The 19,154-nt window shown below is 58.6% G+C and overlaps 2 protein-coding genes, 1 long non-coding RNA gene and 1 other non-coding gene across 6 annotated transcripts; 1 reads left to right on the top strand and 3 right to left on the bottom strand.

Annotated features, from left to right (window-relative positions):
* Window positions 1-1,082: 1,082 nt before the first annotated feature.
* On the bottom strand, window positions 1,083-2,760 carry LOC146767750 (syncytin-2-like). Its single transcript, XM_085577287.1, has 2 exons — window positions 2,724-2,760; window positions 1,083-2,681 (listed from the first exon to the last, which is right to left on the bottom strand). Exons 1-2 carry the CDS (start codon window positions 2,758-2,760, stop codon window positions 1,729-1,731), a joined length of 990 nt encoding a protein of 329 aa, XP_085433413.1. The 3' UTR covers window positions 1,083-1,728.
* Window positions 1,083-8,648, bottom strand: LOC146767749 (uncharacterized). Its single transcript, XR_014953505.1, has 2 exons — window positions 2,808-8,648; window positions 1,083-1,480 (listed from the first exon to the last, which is right to left on the bottom strand). It is a non-coding gene; the product is annotated as an uncharacterized LOC146767749 (long non-coding RNA).
* Window positions 8,649-9,097: 449 nt separating this feature from the next.
* On the top strand, window positions 9,098-16,923 carry MAPRE3 (microtubule associated protein RP/EB family member 3). 3 transcript variants are annotated; one of them, XM_077782502.2, is made up of 8 exons: window positions 10,425-10,553; window positions 10,968-11,120; window positions 13,936-14,063; window positions 14,149-14,294; window positions 14,754-14,955; window positions 15,503-15,654; window positions 15,737-15,889; window positions 16,103-16,923. In XM_077782502.2, the coding sequence occupies exons 2-8, from the start codon at window positions 11,113-11,115 to the stop codon at window positions 16,169-16,171; spliced, it is 858 nt and encodes a 285-aa protein (XP_077638628.2). In that variant the 5' UTR covers window positions 10,425-10,553; window positions 10,968-11,112; the 3' UTR covers window positions 16,172-16,923. The 3 variants fall into 3 exon arrangements, with proteins under 3 accessions (XP_085430338.1, XP_077638629.2, XP_077638628.2); XM_085574212.1 differs by lacking the exons at window positions 10,425-10,553; window positions 10,968-11,120 and adding an exon at window positions 9,098-9,249 and having other exon boundaries at window positions 14,754-14,910; XM_077782503.2 differs by lacking the exons at window positions 10,425-10,553; window positions 10,968-11,120 and adding an exon at window positions 9,098-9,249.
* A 346-nt stretch (window positions 16,924-17,269) lies between these two features.
* Window positions 17,270-17,433, bottom strand: LOC116183512 (U1 spliceosomal RNA). The gene has a single exon (XR_004148144.1). It is a non-coding gene; the product is annotated as a U1 spliceosomal RNA (small nuclear RNA).
* Between the last annotated feature and the right edge of the window lie 1,721 nt (window positions 17,434-19,154).

Raw genomic sequence — 19,154 nt, 5'->3', positions numbered from 1 at the left:
ACAGAGACATGGGGGGACACAGGGACATGGGGGGACACAGGGGGGATCATGGGGAGATGGGGGGGACACACAGGGACAAGAGGGGATCATGGGGACGGGAGGACACGGGGACATGGGGGGACACAGGGACGCAGAGGGGGTCATGGGAACACAGAGGGCGTCATGGGGACACATGGATGTGGGGAGACACAGGGACATGGGGGGCACACAGGGGGGATCATGGGGACACAGGGACATGGGAGGACACAGGGACACAGGGGGTATCATGGGGACACAGAGGGGGTCATGGGGACACGGACATGGGCAGACAGGCCTGGGGACACAGGGAGCACACGCGTGGGGACAGGCACCGTGATGGAACACCGGGGGACATGGGACATGCGTGAAGGTTTGGGGACACGTGTGGACACGCGTGGGGACACTGTAGGACACGGTGGTGGTCACTGCGCTGGCCCTGCCACCCTCTGCTGGGGTACGCAGGGGGTGCAGGGGCGTGGGGGGGTCCTGGGGGTCTCCGGTGTGCCCGGGTCACAGCGGGTCCCACGTGTCCCCAGATTTGGGGCTCGGGGGGCGCGGGAGGGGCCCGGGGAGGGCCCGAGGGAAGCCCTGGGGAATCCCGAAGGGTCCTGGGGGTGTTTGGGGGTCCCCAAAGGCCCTGGGGGTGTTTTGGGGATGTTTAGGGGGTCTGGGGGTTTTTGGGGGTCCCCGAAGGCTCTGGGGGTGTTTATTGGGTGTTTAGGGGGTCTGTGGGTGGTTAGGGGGTGTTTAGGGGGTTCTGGGGGTGTTTTGGGGGTGTTGGGGGGTGTTTGAGGGTTCCCGAAGGCTCTGGGGGTGTTTATTGGGTGCTTAGGGGGTCTGGGGGTGTTTATCTGGTGTTTAGGGGCTCTGGGGGTGTTTGGGGGGTGTTTAGGGAGCTCTGGGGGTGTTTTGGGGGTGTTTAGGGGGTCTGGGGGTGTTTGGGGGGTGTTTAGGGGGTCTGGGGGTGTTTAGGGGGGTGTTTAGAGGGCTCTGGGGGTGTTTAGGAGGCTCTGGGGGTGTTTGGGGGGTGTTTAGGGGGTCTGGTGAATCAAAGACGGAAACAATCCGGGCAGCAGATATTCTTTATTGCAGCGCTGGGCACATGGGGGATCTTTCCTCCTAACATGTGCACCGTGCAGCTAAGAAAGCTGTGATTTATCTTACTAAAACATGCATATTCATTACAAGTCCTGAAAATTATTTACATATTCATGATTATTCCGAGATAAGGATGCGCAAGCGTAGTTGCATTTTTGGGTGGTCTTCGGTGGTCGTCAGGGGTCCTCTGGTGGTCGTCCATAGTCTTCATCACTCTGTCCGCTAGTTGAACTTTTATTTCGAGCATGCGTGGTAGTTTTTCTGTGCTCTGGGCCTCATCTTTTCCTCCTTTCATGATATATGGCCTATTCAACTGACCACAGTCCATCTGCTGAGTATGCATTCTTTACATATCATCAGGAAGCTTATCAGAGTAAAGGAAGCTTATCAGAGTAAAGGAAGCTTATCAGAGTAAAATACATAGCCAAGGACAAAGTTTTTACATCTGTTTGCTAATGTCTAGAATAACAGGATACTGGTGCATATACATAGCACATAACGTTTTCTTCATTTAATTCTTTTCTAGTCATTTAACCTTTAAGTAGTTCTGAACAGGTCAGGTCCCTGTATCAAGTCCCCCCTTTTCTATAACCATTGCAAATTCTTTTGCAATCATATTACGCCTCCATATTTATATCTTTCAACATTAGTTGCTTCTTTGTTACAAAGTAAGACACACTTAATTAAAATCCAGACTATGATAATTAACAATATTACAAGTATTACGGAAATAAAAAGTTGTTTTAACCAATTTAAATTAGGTAACCAGGATGTTAGGACTTTCCACAATTCTTCAAATCTCCATGAGGTGTCATCCTTGGTTACTTCATGGAGTATCTTAGTCTGTTTCCAGATTTCACTTAAATCTGTAGCAATTCGATTATTCTGATCTACATATACACAGCAACTTGTATTTATAATGGTACAAACCCCCCCTCGTGAAGCCAATAATAAATCTAAAGCCATTTTATTTTGCTGCACTACTTGTGCAAGGCTATTTATCTCAATCTGCTGTGCTTGAATTGCATCTATTGTTTTATTTTCAATGTCTTTTACTACTGCTGAAATATTTATTATAGCTTTTTCTAATTCACTTACCCCTAGCCAAGGGAGAAACCATCTAGCAAAGGAATGAAATGCATTCTGCCTTTTTATTAGGGGATTTTCTACTTCTCGTCTAATTTTTCGAATATGTGTTTGAAGCCAACCTTCGGATAAATGATTATGTATAGTTATGTTTGGGACTACGGCTCCCAGGGTGCATGTTCCCACCCAATTTTCAGGTAACACTTTCCATGCAGTATCATTGCACAGCCAATACCATCCTTTTCCTTCTGGAACTGGCCAGAGGGTACTATTAATAGAGGTGGGGGACCCGATATATTTTATTTTATTACAACCCGTTTGATTTCCTACATATTGGACGTTATTACAACTCCCAACTTTATCTAATTCTTTAGGTGGGTTACACCTCTGCACACATTTATAGTAAGATTTTTTAATTGGAGGGTTATGAATTTTTAATGGCTGAGCTCTATATGTATAATTTACCCAGGTGGTATTCTCTCAATATCTCGTCCACGGATTATTACCAGGTATGGGGATGCCTATTAACAAGATCTGTTTTCCACTGTATTCAGGCATATGTGTACATATCTAACAATTAGTTCTATTCAGAGTTCGAGATATACCTTCCGTCAGCGAAAGATGAAGATTCAAATCCCACCGTGCCCAGGCTCCCCCATAGGTCAAGATAATCTGGAAAATCGCAATCTGGTAGGTCCTACGGGAGTAGCAGTCCATGGTTTCGTAGGGGCCTTCTTTATTTTCGAGTAGTGAATCCAAGCTGGGTGTTCTTTAATCTTCACCGCAGTGAATGTTGTCAGCAGCACTTGATATGGACCTTTCCACTTTTCTTCCAAGGGTTGTCCTGAAAAATTCTTAACATATACATAATCACTAGGTTCAAAGGCATGGAGGGGGTGATCTAATCTCCTTACTCTAGTACCCAAAACATTTTTATGTATTTCTGATAATTGTTTCTGCAATGCTTTCATGTATTCCAATAAATATCCTTCTCCAATTTGTGCCAATTCTTCACCCTTAAATTGAAGTTGATAGGGTCGCCCATATAATATCTCAAAAGGGCTTAAATTTTCCTTTGTCCGAGGTTTAACTTTTATTCTCAATAATGCCAATGGTAAAGCTTGGGGCCAAGTAAGATTTACCTCCTGACTAATCTTTGCTATCTGTTGTTTGAGCATATGATTCATCTTTTCAACTTGGCCACTTGCTTGAGGTCTGTACGGGGTATGTAACTGCCAGTCTATTCTTAATGCTTTTTCCACTTGTTGAACAATTTTAGCATTAAAATGTGGTCCTCGATCGGAGGATATTGTCGATGGAACTCCGAAACGAGGAATTATTTCATTTAATAGCGCTTTAGTCACTTCTCGCGCTTTGTTAGTCCTGCAGGGATATGCTTCTGGCCATCCTGTGAAAGTGTCTGTCAGGACTAAAAGATATCTATACCCCCTTTTCTGGGGAGCTCAGAGAAATCAATTTGCCATTGTTGTCCAGGGCAGTTTCTTTTACCTATCATCCCCAATATTATTTTGCTAGTTGTGTCTGGATTATTTCGTTGACATATTTCACATTGCTGCGTTACCTGTTTTACTGTGGTATACAAATTTCGCCCTACTATTCTTTTGGTCACTTCTTTGTATAATGCATCTGCTCCTCAATGGGTTTTTCTATGTTCTGCTTGTATTAGGGGCCACAAAATATTAGAAGGAACTAATATGTGACCTTCTTTCAACTGTATCTAGCCCTTTGTTCCGGGCTCACTTCTTAGATCATTAGCCAATTTCAAATCTTTCTTTGAGTATCTAGGTGACTGTTCTAGATCAATTGGTTTACTGTCTGGTATCAAAGCACATACCTTAACTTCCTCTGCCACTCGCTTGGCCTCACTATTAGCCAATCGATTTCCTATTTCTTGGTCAGAGTTACCTTTTTGGTGTTCTCGGCAATGCATTATAGCTACTTTTTCCGGTAGTTGAATCACTTCCAATAATTTCAATATTTCTTCTGCATGTTTGATCTGTTTCTTCTGGGTGTTCAACAGTCCTCGTTCTTTCTAAATTGCTCCATGCGCATGCACCACCCCGAAAGCATATTTTGAATCAGTCCAAATATTTATCTTCTTTTCTTTTGCAAGTTCTAGTGCCCTTATAAGGGCCACTATTTCTGCTTTCTGGGCCGAGGTTCTTGCAGGAAGAGGGTTGGCTTCGATTACCTTTTGAGTAGTGGTTATCGCATATCCCGCTCTCCGCTGTCCCAGTTTCACGAAGCTGCTTCCATCTGTGTACCAGGAGTCTTCAGCGTCTTCTAGAGGGGTGTCCTGGAGATCTGGACGGCTCGAATAGGTGGCTTCGATGGTCTCTATGCAGTCGTGGGACAGTGGTTCTCTTTGGGCACCGCTGAGAAAAGAAGCTGGATTTATAATGTTAGTAACAATTATTTCTATATCATCTTGTTCGACTATGATGGCTTGGTATTTCAGAAATCTCTGTGGGGAGAGCTAATGGTTCCCTTTTTGTTCTAACACAGCTGAGACAGTATGGGAAACCATCACCGTTATTTTCTGCCCTAATGTGAATTTGCGTGCTTCTTGAATGTTTATTACAACCGCCGCCACTGCACGTAGGCATCCTGGCCATCCTTTGCTTACCTCGTCCAGCTGCTTGGAGAAGTACGCCACTGCCCGCTTGTAAGGGCCAAGTTCTTGGGCTAATACTCTAAGTGCCATCCCCTGTCTTTCATGTGAGAATAATAAAAAGGGTTTAGAGACATCTGGTAAGCCGAGGGCCGGAGCCTTCATCAGTTCCTTTTTAAGTTTCTTGAAGGCGGCTCGAGCCTCTGCAGTCCATTCTATTTTAAGTCGGGTTTTCTTTAGCAGTTCATATAGAGGTTTAACTATTACACCATAGTTGTATATCCATAAGCGGCACCAACCTGCCATTCCCAAGAACGTCCGCAATTCCTTGGCCGTTTGGGGCTCCGGGGTGCGACAAATTGCCTCTTTTCGCTCAGTTCCCAATTCTCTTTGTCCTCTGGAAATTTCTAATCCTAAATAAGTTACTCGCTGTTGCACTATTTGAGCCTTTTGTTGGGATACTCTGTATCCATTCATTCCTAGGAAATTGAGAAGTTCTATAGTCCATGAGAGACACTCTTCCCTGTTCTCAGTGGCTATTAAAAGATCATCAACATATTGCACGAGGACTCCTTTACCATCTGGGGGAGTCTAATTTTCCAAATCTTTAGCTAACTGGTTTCCAAAAATCGTGGGGCTGTTTTTAAATTCTTGTGGTAATACTGCCCAAGTTAATTGTGTTTTTTTTTTTTCCTGAATCCGGATTTTCTCATTCAAAAGCAAATAGCTTCTGACTTTCTGAGGCCAGCGGCAAACAGAAGAAGGCATCTTTGAGATCCAGTACAGTAAACCAATGTAAGGTATCTCTCAATTTAGTTAATAGTGTATATGGGTTGGCTACAACCGGGTGGATGTCTTCAACTATTTTATTAATTGCCCTTAGGTCTTGTACTAATCTATAACTTTTTCCATCTGCCTTTTTAACGGGTAAAATCGGAGTGTTGTATTCTGATTCGCATTCCGTTAGTAAATTGTATTGCAGAAATCGATTAATAATATTTTTGATTCTTTCCCTGTCTTCTAGCCTTAAGGGATATTGTTTAATTCTTACCGGCTTTGCCCCTGGTTTCAACTTGATTACGACAGGGCTTGCATTTTTGGCTTTCCCCGGAACTTCACTAGCCCAAACCCCTGGGTATACCGGGTCCAGAACCTCTCTAGGTATTTCAGAATGGCTTTGAGTTTGTATTAAGGCTAGGCTCAAAACTTCCACTAATTGTTCTTCTTGAATTTGAAATTCAATTTTCCCTTTCTGAAAAACAATTTTCGCCTCAAGTTGTTCTAGTAAATCTCGCCCTAGCAAGGGCTTTGGGGAATTTGGTAAATATAGAAACCTGTGAATTCCAATTTGTTTTCCAAGCCGATAATTAAGTGGTTTAAGGAAATAAGCTTTTTCCTTTTGTCTTGTAGCTCCAATTACAGTGATAAAATCTTTGTCTTTCGGCATTAATTGTTGGTTCAATACCGAATAAGAAGCCCCGGTATATTTTTTCATAGCAGTCCGTAATTTGTCAAGAAACTCTGTAGGAGTTTCTGCCGAATTTTGCTTGATTTTATATAAATTTGACCAATTTACTGCCTTCGGTACGGCCGTCCCGATACCAATCTTAATCCATTCTTGGTATTTTTTTAAGTAGCCTGTAATCTTGGTCGTCATTTGGGTCCCAATTAGGGTCATTTCTAGGGACGTGGGTTTCGACCGTACCCTGAAGGGTTCCTGCCGTGATTTGAATTTGTACTTGTGTACGAGCACTTTTAATTATTAATTGTTTTTCTGTTTCAGTTAAGGCATCCAACATCAAATCTATATCTTTCCAATCTGGATCCTGATTTTTAACTATTAATTCAAATCGTTTTGCCACCCCTTCCGGATCATCCCGGTATCCCTTTACTACTTCTCGCCAAACATCCAAGTCATTCATAGAAAAGGGAATCTTAATTCTGGTGGGTCCTGTTGCTCCCATCGCTTGCCTCAACGGGGCTTGAATTATCGGCCCCATTTTACTCCGAGTTCGAGCTGTGATGGGAGAAAAGTTCATTTTTCCAGGGACAGCCTCACCAGATTTTTCTATGCGATTACTTTTATCTGATTCATCTGATGAGGTAGAAGGTCGGGATCTAGGGGGGGGAGGGGTTTCCGGGGGAGAAGGGGGTTGGGGTGGAGAACTATAATCTTTTATTCTTTCCTCTGTTTCTTTAAGTTTTACACACCTTTGCCCTATACTGCAAGCCGAACAACACCGTTTTAACTTAGTCCCATTCTTTCTCTGTTCCTTTTCCATAGCTAACACCAAAGGATCCTGGGGTGCTACGTTTATCCCACATTCCTTCTGCCATTCAGGGTGATTCCGCAAAGTGAAAAACATATCCGCATATCCCACTTCATCCCACTTTCCTTCCCGCCTTAAAAACAACATTAACTGCAACAAAGTATTATATTGCAAAGTTCCATTGAACGGCCACTTCTCACCCTCTTCTAACTTATACAAAGGCCACCACTGGTTACAATATTTAATTAATGTTTTCTTATTCACTGTCCCTCCAGGAGTCCCACCTATTTCTTTCCAATGCATTAAAATACAACCCAAAGGGCTCTTCTTCACGATTCCCCCGCTCTGTCGTCCACCCATTATACTATGCACCAAACAGGACACTTTTTACAGCAACACAAAATTCCAACAACAATCAGAATAATTCCAAAAATGAGCAACCAAACCCAGTACGTGTTAAACAGTTCCCAAACCATTAACTCAGAAGCGTATGTCTTAATATACCAAAGTAGTAGACCAAAACCAAATACGATCGTATAACAAACACAAACTCCGCGGGGAGCTTATTCAAAACCAAATACGATCATATAACAAACGCTACCCCCTGCGGGGAGCTTATCCAAAACCAAATACGATCGTATAACAAACGCTACCCCCTGCGGGGAGCTTAACCAAAACCAAATACGATCGTATAACAAACGCTACCCCCTGCGGGGAGCTTAACCAAATGACCGGTCCCAAACAAATAATAATAAAGAATACCTGTGCCGCCGGGGCGAACGGAGTTCTTGTCTGCTCCCGCGGTGATCCGAATGAGGCGAGGAGCCCCTCCGGGAAGATCCCGGGGGTACCCTAGGGAGTCCTGTTCCCAGCGGGTCCCGCGGCCGAGCAGAGAGTCCTCCTGGCTGGCTCGCCAAATTGAATCAAAGACGGAAACAATCCGGGCAGCAGATATTCTTTATTGCAGCGCTGGGCACATGGGGGATCTTTCCTCCTAACATGTGCACCGTGCAGCTAAGAAAGCTGTGATTTATCTTACTAAAACATGCATATTCATTACAAGTCCTGAAAATTATTTACATATTCATGATTATTCCGAGATAAGGATGCGCAAGCGTAGTTGCATTTTTGGGTGGTCTTCGGTGGTCGTCAGGGGTCCTCTGGTGGTCGTCCATAGTCTTCATCACTCTGTCCGCTAGTTGAACTTTTATTTCGAGCATGCGTGGTAGTTTTTCTGTGCTCTGGGCCCCATCTTTTCCTCCTTTCATGATATATGGCCTATTCAACTGACCACAGTCCATCTGCTGAGTATGCATTCTTTACATATCATCAGGAAGCTTATCAGAGTAAAGGAAGCTTATCAGAGTAAAGGAAGCTTATCAGAGTAAAATACATAGCCAAGGACAAAGTTTCTACATCTGTTTGCTAATGTCTAGAATAACAGGATACTGGTGCATATACATAGCACATAACGTTTTCTTCATTTAATTCTTTTCTAGTCATTTAACCCTTAAGTAGTTCTGAACAGGTCAGGTCCCTGTATCACTGGGGGTGTTTGGGGGGTGTTTAGGGGGTGTTTAGGGGGTCTGGGGGTGTTTAGGGGGGTGTTTAGGAGGCTCTGGGGGTGTTTATTGGGTGTTTAGGGGGTCTGGGGGCGTTTGGGGTCCCCGAAGGCTCTGGGGGTGCAGGCGCCGCCGCCCGCCAGCAGGGGGCGCCGCTCGGGCCCGTTGCCATGGCGACGGGGGCTCCGCCATGTCGGTTGTCATTGCCGGAGGGGGCGTGGCCTGGCCCGTTGCCATGGCAGCCGCGAGGGGCGTGGCCCGGCGGTGCCGATGTCACAGGGGCGTGGCCAATCAATTTCCCCGCCGGAGGGGGCGTGGCCCGGCCCGTTGCCATGGCAGCTATGGGGGCGTGGTCTAGTGGTGCCGATGTCAAGGGGCGTGGCCAATCCGTTTCCCTGCCGGAGGGGGCGTGGCCCGGCCCGTTGCCATGGCAGCGAGGGCGGGGCGGGGCGGTTGGCACCGCCCGCGGGGGGGGCGGCGCAGGCGCGGTCGGTCCGTGCGGTTCCGGCCCGGTCCCGGTCCCGGTCCCGGTCCCGGAGCAGCGGAGCGGGGGCAGCGCAGCGGCGGCGGCCGCGGCCGAGCGGTGAGTGCGGCGGGACCGCCCGCGGGGCAAGGGAGGGAGCGGGCAGCGCTGCTGACATCACCCGCATCCCCGCACCGGCCGCCGCCGCCCGGCAGGAACCGGCGGGGGGGCCGCGGGGCCCTGGGGGATGGAGCGGCGGGGCCGGGCCGGGAACGGGGCCGGAGAAGCCCGGCCAGAGGGTCTAGGGGCCTCCGGGATGGAGCGTCCGGAGGTGGGGGGGCCGGTTCGTGCGGTAACGCCGGGGATGGAACGGTTGAAACCGGGCCGCGAACGGGTCCGGGCCGAGCGGCGAGGCCGAGCGATCCCGCGGGGCCGGTGGCGGCGAGGCCCGGCCTGACTCAGCGGCGGTCGCCGCGGCGTCCCGGCTGCGGCTCCCGCGGGACCGCGTGCACGGCACGGTGCGGTCCCGGTACGGAACGGCCCCAGCGTGTCACGGCACGGCACCGGCTCGGCGCCGGTACGGCACGCCAGGAGCTGTAGTGTCGGCTCCGGCACCGCGCAACACCGGGCGTCGCTGCCGGTATGGGCCATCATCGGGGCCCGGGCATCACCCGGAGAGCTCCGGTCTCGGGGGGGTCCTGCGGGATCCGGGCCGCCGCCGCTCGGGCACTGCCGGTGCCGCCGGTCCCGTTCCGCGGGTGCCGCCGTGGGTGATGCTCCCGTGATGCCGCCGTGGCTGTCCAAAACGGCAGGTGGCTGTCACCGTGACCCGCTCTCGGTCCTCGGACTCATGGCGGCACGGCGGCGGCGGTGTCACCGGTGCAGCGGTGTCACCGGTGCGGTGACGGTGTCACCGGTATGATGACGGCGTCACCGCCGCGCGCGTCTCGGGATGGGTCCGGGACCCTTCTCTGCGCTGCCCCGCCATTCCCGGGATATCCAGCCCCATCTCCCGCCGGGGATCTTCCCGAGCGGCCCCTCTGCCGCCCCGCAGGGTGACGGGGCTCCCGGGGGTGCCGTGAGCGCTCCCGGTGCCTCCCGGGGGGACACTGGGGACAGCCGTGCCCGGCGGCCGGTCGCCGGCCGGGGATGCGAGCGTGTCCCGCAGCCCGGCCGCTCCCGGCTCGGCTCATCCCGCGGCATTAATATTTCAGGAGCGGGGGGAGGGCTCCGCTCTGCACATGCTCCCGCCGCCGTACCGACTTATTTAGGTTAGCGGGAGCCGAGCCGGCGGGGGGATTTGGGCGCTCGGGCCGAGCATCGCCGCCGGGAGCCGCCAGCTCCCGGTGCGTGAACGGCCGGTTTGCCTCGCCGCGGGCCGGGACGGGCACTGCCACCGGGAAGCGGTGCCGGGGCCGGAGCCGGTACGGAGCTGGGGATGGAGCCGGTGCGAGGCCGGGCGCTGCCGGTCCCCGGCGAACGCGGCCGTGGCGCTGCTCGGGGCGGGGGCAGCGGCTCTGGGGGCGCCCGGCGGGGACGTGGGCGAGCGGCCCTCGCCGCGAGCACCGGGGCCACCGTGCCCGCTGCCAGCCCCGCGGCGGCTCCGCACGGCGCTCGGCCCCCGCCGGGCTGTCTGCCACCCCCCTGGCGTGTTTGTCACTTGAGAAGCCACCGGGACGGCTCCCAAAATAGAACCCGCCAGTCGCAGCAGCCCAGTTCGCACCGGCACCGCGGTGCTGCCGGGCCGGCATCGCCGCACCGCTCGGCTCCCGGTGCCCGCCGTCGGTGCCGCCGCGCTGGCACCTCACGGCCTCACTCTGCTCCGTTTGTTTGGGCAGAGCGGCCGCGGGGGCTGCGCCGTGGGACCGGGCCCGGACGACCTCTGCGTGCGCCCCGGCAGCGCCGCGGGACGGGCACGGACGCACGCCCGGGGCTTCGGTCGCCGTCGGGCCGTGATTAGCAGCTCCCGCCCGGACAATTAAAATGCAGCGGTAAGCGTCCCCCGCCTGGCCGGGCGCCCGGCAACAACCCCTCTCCTGTCGGCCTGCCGGGAATCTGGGCTCAGCTCTTATTTTCGTGAGGATTTTTTGGCAGGAGCCGGCGGCAAACCGGCTGGGCCGGAGGCTCGCGGCCCTGGGCGCGTCCATCGCCCGGCGTCGGGGCGGCAGCGGCTCGGAGGGTGCCGCGGGCCCTGGCTGCCCTGTCATTACACCGGGGCTCGGGAGGCGTTTGGGAGGGTGGGGACGGACTGGGTGGCACCGCGAGCCCCGGGCGGCGGCACCGCGAGCCCCGGGCGGCGTCCCCGCTCCGCCATCGGGACGCGCCGGTGCCCGGCGGAGTCGGGGTTCTCCCGGTGGGTCAAGGTGCTCCCGGCGGGATCACGGTGCTCCCCGCGGGTCAGGGCTCTCGGTGTGGATCGGGGTGCTCCCCGCGGGTCAGGGCTCTCGGTGTGGATCGGGGTGCTCCCCGCGGGTCAGGGCTCGCCCCCGCGCTCTCACGTGTGCCGGCGTGTGCGGGACTCGGGGCGCGGCTGGCGCGGTGACACCCCGGCTCACCCCGGCGGGGAACCGGGGGTCCGTGTCGCGTCCCCACGAGCGCCCCAGAGGCAGGATGCCGCAGAGCCTTGGCGGCCGTGCCGGGTCCCGCGGGCATCCCCCGCTCGGCCCGGGCGCGGCGTGGCCCCACGGCCCGCGGTGGGCTCCTGCTTCGGGGGTTGCCCCGTTATTTGGAGGAGGGCCGGGGTGGCAGGGGGGTGTCAGCCGCTCGTCGCCGTGCCGCGCTGCCACCCCCGCCGCAGCCCCGTGCCCGGCGCGGCGGTACCGGCAGCCGCGGCACCGCAGTGCGCGTGGCTCTGGCTCAGCGCCGCGCATGACTCAGCTCCGCTGCCGGAGCCGGGGGCGGGGGGGGCGATGGGGAGAGCCCTGGGGAGACCCCTGCCCGCACCCCGCTGCCGCGATGCCGCGGGACGGGCTGCGGCTGCCGCCGGTGCCGGGAGCGGGGCGGTGCGCACCTCGCCGTGCCGGGGGCGGCGGCGGCGCGGGGGCCTCGGTTCCAGCTGCTGCGGTGGTGGCTAAAAATACCGACCCACCCGCGGCTGCGTGCGGTAACACGGCGGGCTGGGACGGGGGTCCCGGGGGTCCCGGCGGCGGCAGGGAACGGATCGGATCGGCTGCCGGTGGGGTTCGATCGGCTACGGCCGCGCGACATCGCCGGTGCTGAGTCACCGCGGTGCTGTACCCGGGAGTGGGGGCACCGCGGCCACCGGGACCTTCTGCCCCCCGGACGGGCCCGGGGGGTGACAGACCCCGGGGCGGCAGCGCCCCGCACGCCCCCAGCGCTGCACCCCAGGGCGCAGCCGTGCGCTGGCACTGTCCGCCCTCGTTCCCCCGGGATGTGGCACGGCAAGGGGGGCTCGGGGGGCTGCACCTCCCCCTGCCCCCGCCTGGCAGCTGGCCCGGGCCCGCGGCCCCCCTCGCCGAGGAGGGAAGCGGATTAACGCCGCCGCTGCCGCCGCTGCTGCGCGGGGGGGCCGCGGGAGCACCGGGACCCCCGCTCCCGGGAAGGGGCAGCAGGGCCGCTCCTCGGTCGCTGCACCGAAGCAGATTGTGCAGGACAGTGAGACTGGGGCTCGGTGCCCCCCGCTCTGCCGGGGCTCCATGCCGTGCTGGGGCTGCAGCCGGGGGGTCCTGGAGCCCCCAGCCATCTGGGCGTAGGCTGCCTGCCGGCAGATGTTGCCCCTCTAAGCCCTGCTCTAATGGACCCCGATCCCCATCCCGGCAGATTAGGCAGCACCGGGGGCCGGAGAGGGGGGCCCTAAGCTGCTTACAGGCAGCAGCCCCCAGCCCCCGTGGGCTCACCCAGGGCAGCAGCCCCTCGGTGCGGGGGCAGTGCCCTCGGCAGTGCTGGCATCCCCTCGGCAGTGCACTGCCAGCATCCCCTCGGCAGTGCCCTCGGCAGTGCTGGCATCCCCTCGGCAGTGCCTGCGTCCTGGGCCCCTTCCCTGTCAGCCACATCCTGCTCTGTATCACCCAGTACCCCAAACCTGGCTCCCCTGGGTACAATACCCCAAACCTGGGTACCCCTGTTCAGGCCGGGGCTCCACCTGGCCAGGTGGGCCACACTGGGGCTTCTGGGGGCCCTCATGCCTCCCTGCCACACCCTGGGGTGCTGCACCTGGAGTTGGGGGGTCCCACAGGCTACACTGTGGCAGCCTGGGCTGCTGTGCATTGGTGTTGGAGCACGGCTGGGATGGGCACCCCGGATCCCAGTGCTCCCAGTGTTTGAGCATGGCTGGGATGGATGCCCTGGCTCCCAGTGCTCCCAGTGCTGGACTCTGGGTGGGATGGGCACCCCGTATCCCAGTGCTCCCAGTGCTGGAGTGTGGGTGGGATGGATGCCCTGGCTCCCAGTGCTCCCAGTGCTGGAGTGTGGGTGGGATGGGCACCCCAGATCCCAGTGCTCCCAGTGCTGGAGTGTGGGTGGGATGGGCACCCCGGATCCCAGTGCTCCCAGTGTTGGAGCATGGCTGGGATGGATGCCCTGGCTCCCAGTGCTCCCAGTGCTGGAGTGTGGGTGGGATGGGCACCCTGGCTCCCAATGCTCCCAGTGCTGGACTGTGGGTGGGATGGGCACCCCGGATCCCAGTGCTCCCAGTGCTGGAGTGTGGGTGGGATGGATGCCCCAGGTCCCAGTGCTCCCAGTGCTGGAGCATGGCTGGGATGGATGCCCCGGCTCTCAGTGCCCCTGGTGCGGGGTTGGGGTGCCCGGGGTGCCCGGGGTGCCAGTGTGACCGCTGTCTCTTGGCAGCTGGGGCATGGCCGTCAATGTGTACTCGACGTCGGTGACCAGCGAGAACCTGAGCCGCCATGACATGCTGGCCTGGGTCAACGACTCCCTGCAGCTCAACTACACCAAGATCGAGCAGCTCTGCTCAGGTGGGCTTGTGGGGCGGCGTGGGGGGCATGGGGGGCATTGTCAGGGTGCCCCCAGCCCCCCTGACCGCAGCTCGGGCTGGCGCAGGGGCTGCCTATTGCCAGTTCATGGACATGCTGTTCCCCGGCTGCGTGCACCTGCGGAAGGTGAAGTTCCAGGCCAAGCTGGAGCACGAGTACATCCACAACTTCAAGGTGCTGCAGGCCGCCTTCAAGAAGATGGGAGTGGACAAAGTAGGTCCATGGGGACAGGGGGGCCACCCCTGCCCACGGGAGCCGGCTCCGCCGGGCCGTGCTGCCCCGTGCCGGTGTCCCTGCCGTGCCGGTGTCCCCACCGTGCCAGTGTCCTCACCGTGCCCGTGTCCCTGCCGGGCCGTGCTGCCCCGTGCTGGTGTCCCCGCTGTGCCGGTGTCCTTGCTGGGCCGTGCTGCCCCGTGCCGGTGTCCCCACCGTGCCGGTGTCCCCGCCATGCCGGTGTCCCCGCCGTGCCGGTGTCCCCGCTATGTCGGTGTCCCCGCCGTGCCGGTGTCCCCGCCATGCCGGTGTCCCCGCCGTGCCGGTGTCCCCGCCGTGCCAGTGTCCCCGCCATGCCGGTGTCCCCGCCATGCCGGTGTCCCCACCGTGCCGGTGTCCCCGCCGTGCCGGTGTCCCCGCCGGGAGCGCTGCCCCACCAGCCCTTCCGCGTGCCCTCAGATCATCGCGGTGGAGCGGCTGGTGAAGGGCAAGTTCCAGGACAATTTTGAGTTCATCCAGTGGTTCAAGAAATTCTTTGACGCCAACTACGACGGGAAGGAGTACAACCCGCTGCTGGCGCGGCAGGGCCAGGACGTCGCGCCCCCCCCTAACCCAGGTGATCACATCTACAACAAACCCAAGAAACCCATTGGCACTGCAGGTAATGTCCGGGGCCCCGCAGCGAGCGCTGCCCCCCGCCCTCTGCACCCCGTGGGTCGCGGCCAGGCACCCCCGACCCCTGCCTGCGCCCGCTCTGCTGCCTGCCTGCCTGCGCCGGGGGGGCTGGGCGGGTCTGCAGGGACACTGAGGCAGGGATCTTGGCTGCCTCCGCCTGCCTGCTCAGCCCGGGCTGGCGTGCTTTGTCGCCCCAGGCGCCCCAGCTGCCATCCCCCTGTGCCGTGCAGCTCCCGTGGGCACTGGGGGCTCCCCGTGCTGGCCCAGTGGGAGCTGCCAAGGACTGGGGCCTCCTCAGATCCCGTGCTGAACCCCGAACAAGCCACAAGCACCCCTAGAGGGCTGGGGGCAAGATCTGCCGGGGGAAACTGAGGCAGGGGGGAGGCTGAAGTTGGGAGAGCCTGGGGCCGTGGCTGTGCGCAGGGTATCTGCCTACCCTTGCTGCCCACCGCTGCCCCCCACTCAATGGGGGGGTTCCCTGCTGGCAGCCCCCCGAGCCGGCATTAACCCATTGGTCCCTGTGTGCTCTCAAGTCCCCCAGAGGACCTCCCCCACAGGCCCCAAGAACACCCCGAACCCAGCCCGCCTCGGCAACGTGCCCAGCGGCATCCTACGGAAAAACTCGCCTGCCGCCCGCAACGGCGGCACCGAGGCTGACGCGCAGATCCTGGAGCTCAACCAGCAGGTAGCGAGGGGTTCCTGCCGGGGGGCTGGGGGCACCGTGGGAATGGGGGGCCGAAGGTTTCAGCCATCTCCCTGTCCCACAGCTGATGGACCTGAAGCTGACAGTGGATGGGCTGGAGAAGGAGCGAGATTTCTACTTCAGCAAACTGCGGGACATTGAGCTCATCTGCCAAGAGCACGAGAACGAGAACAGCCCCATCATCACCGGCATCGTCAGCGTCCTCTACGCCACGGAGGTGAGGGCTGGGCACCTCGGGACCCGCTGGAGCCTCAGGGACTTCCCTGGGGTGGGGGGTCTCCCTTCCCCCACAGTTGCCTTAGCCTTGTGCACTCCATGGGGTGCCCAGGAGGGGTTTGGGCTTTGCCAAAGCCCTCACGCCAAGCCTGGTGGAGGTTGGTGTGCCCGCCAGTGCCACCGCTGTGCCGACGGCTGCCACGGCTCCCCGCAGGAGGGCTTTGCCCCACCAGAGGACGACGAGCTGGAGGAGCAGCCGCCAGAGGACCAGGACGAGTACTAGCCCCGGCCCGCGCCCGCGCCCCCCGCGCCGCCCCCACCATAGACATTGGAGGCCCGAGCCCGCGCCTCGCCCCGCACCGTCACACGCCATCGCGGCCTCCGGCAGCTCCAGGGGACGCCACCATCTCCATAACCAGCCAACATCCCTGGGCGAGGGGCGCGGCTGCGCCGGGGCCGGGCCGGGCTCCAGCGCCGTGCCGGGGCCTGGCCCGCGCCGCCCCCTCCCCATATTTATTTCTGTTGTCCCCCGGTGTGAGCGAGTGCCACGTCCGCCCTGGCGTCCTGCGTGCCCGCGGTGAGAGTGAGGAGGAAGGCGAGTCCGCGGGGGCTGCCCGGGGTGCCACGTGCTGCTCGCCTTGCTGGGAGACCCAGGACCCCCGTGGCAGAGCGAGCACCGGCCTGGCAGCCTGTGGGAGCGGGAGGCCACGGAGCAGAGGAGGGAGAGGTTGGTTCAGGTTCCTGGGAAGGTGAAGAGGGAACCCCAGCCCGGTACGGCCATGGCAGCGGGAGGCAGCTGCAGCCGCGGGGGTCCCGGAGAGGGGGCCTGTCCTCAGCATGGCACGGAACGGCAGTGGGCCCTCTCCTCTCGCCTGTGGCCCCCACGGAGCCGGGGCCGGGGTGGGTCACCGCGAGGGCTCGCAGAGCCCACCCGCCCCGGCTGCCACGTCCCTGTCGCATCGCTTGTCTGGTCCGTCACTCCGGTCGCAACGCTGCATCTGTGTTCGGTTTTATTTAAATAAACTCGTGTGGTAACACCGCGTCCTGCCTGTGCTGGGGGCCGCCGCAAGCTCTTGGACTCCTCCTGACCCTCGCAGGAGGGTGGGAAGCTGGAGCGGACCCGGGTGGAGGCTCTGGGGCCGCAGCGTGCAAGGAGGGCCAGGCTGAGAAATTGGGTGACCGGTTTCTTTAGAGATTCACGCGGGTGGAGAGACCCCGGCAGCTGCTCCTGCCTCGGGCCGGGCCGAGATCCTGCGGGGTGCTGGATGGCGCGGATCGTGATTTAATGGACCGGGAACGGACAACGGAATAGCAGGGCAAAAACGCTTCTGGGTCTGGTTATACCAGGGCTGTCGGTTTGATCTGTTTTTGACCAGCAAACCAGGGGAGAGCGCGAACGCAGTCCCCCACTACCACAAATTATGCAGTCGAGTTTCCCGCATTTGGGGAAATCGCAGGGGTCAGCACACCCGGAGTGCAAGGGATGAGCCTCGCCCTGGGAAAACCACCTGCCTGATCATGGTGTCTCCCCTGCCAGGTAAGTATGCCTGCCTCCCGCCCCGCCCGCGCCGCCCGCCCGCCGCACGCCTCGCCAGCACACGGCCGCCCCGAGCCCGGCCCCGCTGCCCCGGCCCCGCGCACGCCCCGGCCCGCACGGCCCGGCCCGCACGGCCCGGCCCGCGCAGCGCCCGCGGACGCGCGAGGGCAGCGCGCTCTTGGCGCGGGCTGCGTCCCGGCATGCCGCGCGGCGCCGCCTCGTTTGCATGGACACGCCCACAATGCGTGCCTGCACCGCCCCGCCCCTCCCCGCTGTGATTTGCATGGCCACGCCCCTCCCCGACACCCGCCGCGGGTCCCGCCGGGCCCTCGTGGCAGCGCCCCCTGGCGGCGCGGCGGAGCGTCCCGTCCCTCCCGGTCCCGGTTCGGATCCTCCCGAACGGAGCCGGACCGTGAACGGAGCCGGACTCCGATCGGATCCAGAGCCGGCACGGGAGGCACGCTCGGCGCGGTTTAGCACGGTGCTGCCCCGAAGCCCGTGCCCGCTCTGGGATAGGAACTCCGGAAAAGACGAGGAGCAGAGGGGATGGGGATTTCCCAGGTGCTGCTGCAGCCGGGGGAAGAAGTGCGGGAGAAGGGCCAAAAGAAATGACCCAATCTGTTGTCGGGGCGGCGCAGGGGCAGAAGGCGAGGCCCATTGCAGGGACCAGCTCGTGAGCTGGGTTTAACTCCCTCCAAAATATCACGGGCTGGGCTGCAGGCAGGATGGGCTGAGCCTGGACAGAAGGAGAAATCAGAAGGGGAAGAGACGGGGCTGGGCTGAAGGGGGCCGCAGGCATCTCCTCTCTCCCGGGCCAATCCTTTGGTTCCACTTAAGCTGGGAAATGGAGCCGTGGATTTTCCAGTGGATACTGGGATATCTTGTTCCGAAGTTACTGGCTGTGAGGGACCTTGGAGTAAATGATCATTGTTGTTGCTGCAGTGGGAGGAAATCCCTCAGGGCAGGAAATCCCTCGGACATCCCACAGAATTCAGGACTGGGAACACAAAATGACCCCATCGCTTTCTCCATGTGCCCGAGTGCTCTTTGCCACTGCTCAGGCAGGGCGTGCTGTGCAAGGTAACTGCACAATTAATTATCCCAAAAGACTCTGTCTGGTTTGCATATTCCTTTGGAAAATGCATGGAAAGTGCAGCTCTGCCCATTCAGCCAGGGAAAGTTTTAGGTGCCCTCATGTCACTGGTTTGGGCTTTGGGGAGTCCTGGGGCAAGAGAGAAACGTGAGTCTGCTAAAAGCTGAACTGAAACCGGGAGTCCAAGCGGTGAGAAAAGACCAACCCTGATAAGATGAGAGGTCCAGAGAGGACTGGAAATGTTCACAGGCTCCTTTTTACAGTTTGGGTCATTGCCAGGTTGAATTTGCCGCTCTGGTGCCCCCGAGAAGAAGCCTAAATCACCGGGATGGGCTGGAGCGAGAGTGACGGGAACGCCGCGCCCGGGGCGCTGATGTTCCCGGGGCTGTCCCGAATCCCAGCGCTCTCCCGGCCCCGCTCCCGGAGCCCAGGACGCGCTTCGGGGGCTTGGTGTGACAGACGTGTTCTCTCGTAGCGCTGGGGGTGAGCAGAGCCGCCTTTCCTTTGCCCTTGAGCGGGAAGATCCAGCTCCAAGGGGGAGATGACATCTCGGGGTTCGAATGGAAGTCTGCAGCTTTTTTAGTGTCCGTGCCTGCAGACAGAGCCCGGGACCGAGCGGTTCTCCCGGGAACGCCG

Source organism: Lonchura striata, chromosome 3 (genome assembly GCF_050655825.1).
Source record: "Lonchura striata isolate lonStrDom1 chromosome 3, ASM5065582v1, whole genome shotgun sequence".
Classification (NCBI taxonomy): Eukaryota; Metazoa; Chordata; class Aves; order Passeriformes; family Estrildidae; genus Lonchura; species Lonchura striata.
Note: the sequence above shows the minus strand (reverse complement) of the source record. Positions and strands in the feature narration are given on the sequence as shown.

Excerpts from the sequence above, each read along its gene's own strand:
- LOC146767750 (XM_085577287.1), bottom strand. The coding sequence starts at position 2,760 with ATGCCTGAATACAGTGGAAAACAGATCTTGTTAATAG. Across the intron at positions 2,682-2,723 it reads AAAACAGATCTTGTTAATAG|AGAATACCACCTGGGTAAAT; the intron begins GCATCCCCATAC and ends CGAGATATTGAG.
- MAPRE3 (XM_077782502.2), top strand. Across the intron at positions 14,064-14,148 it reads GATCGAGCAGCTCTGCTCAG|GGGCTGCCTATTGCCAGTTC; the intron begins GTGGGCTTGTGG and ends GGGCTGGCGCAG. Across the intron at positions 15,655-15,736 it reads TCCTGGAGCTCAACCAGCAG|CTGATGGACCTGAAGCTGAC; the intron begins GTAGCGAGGGGT and ends CCTGTCCCACAG.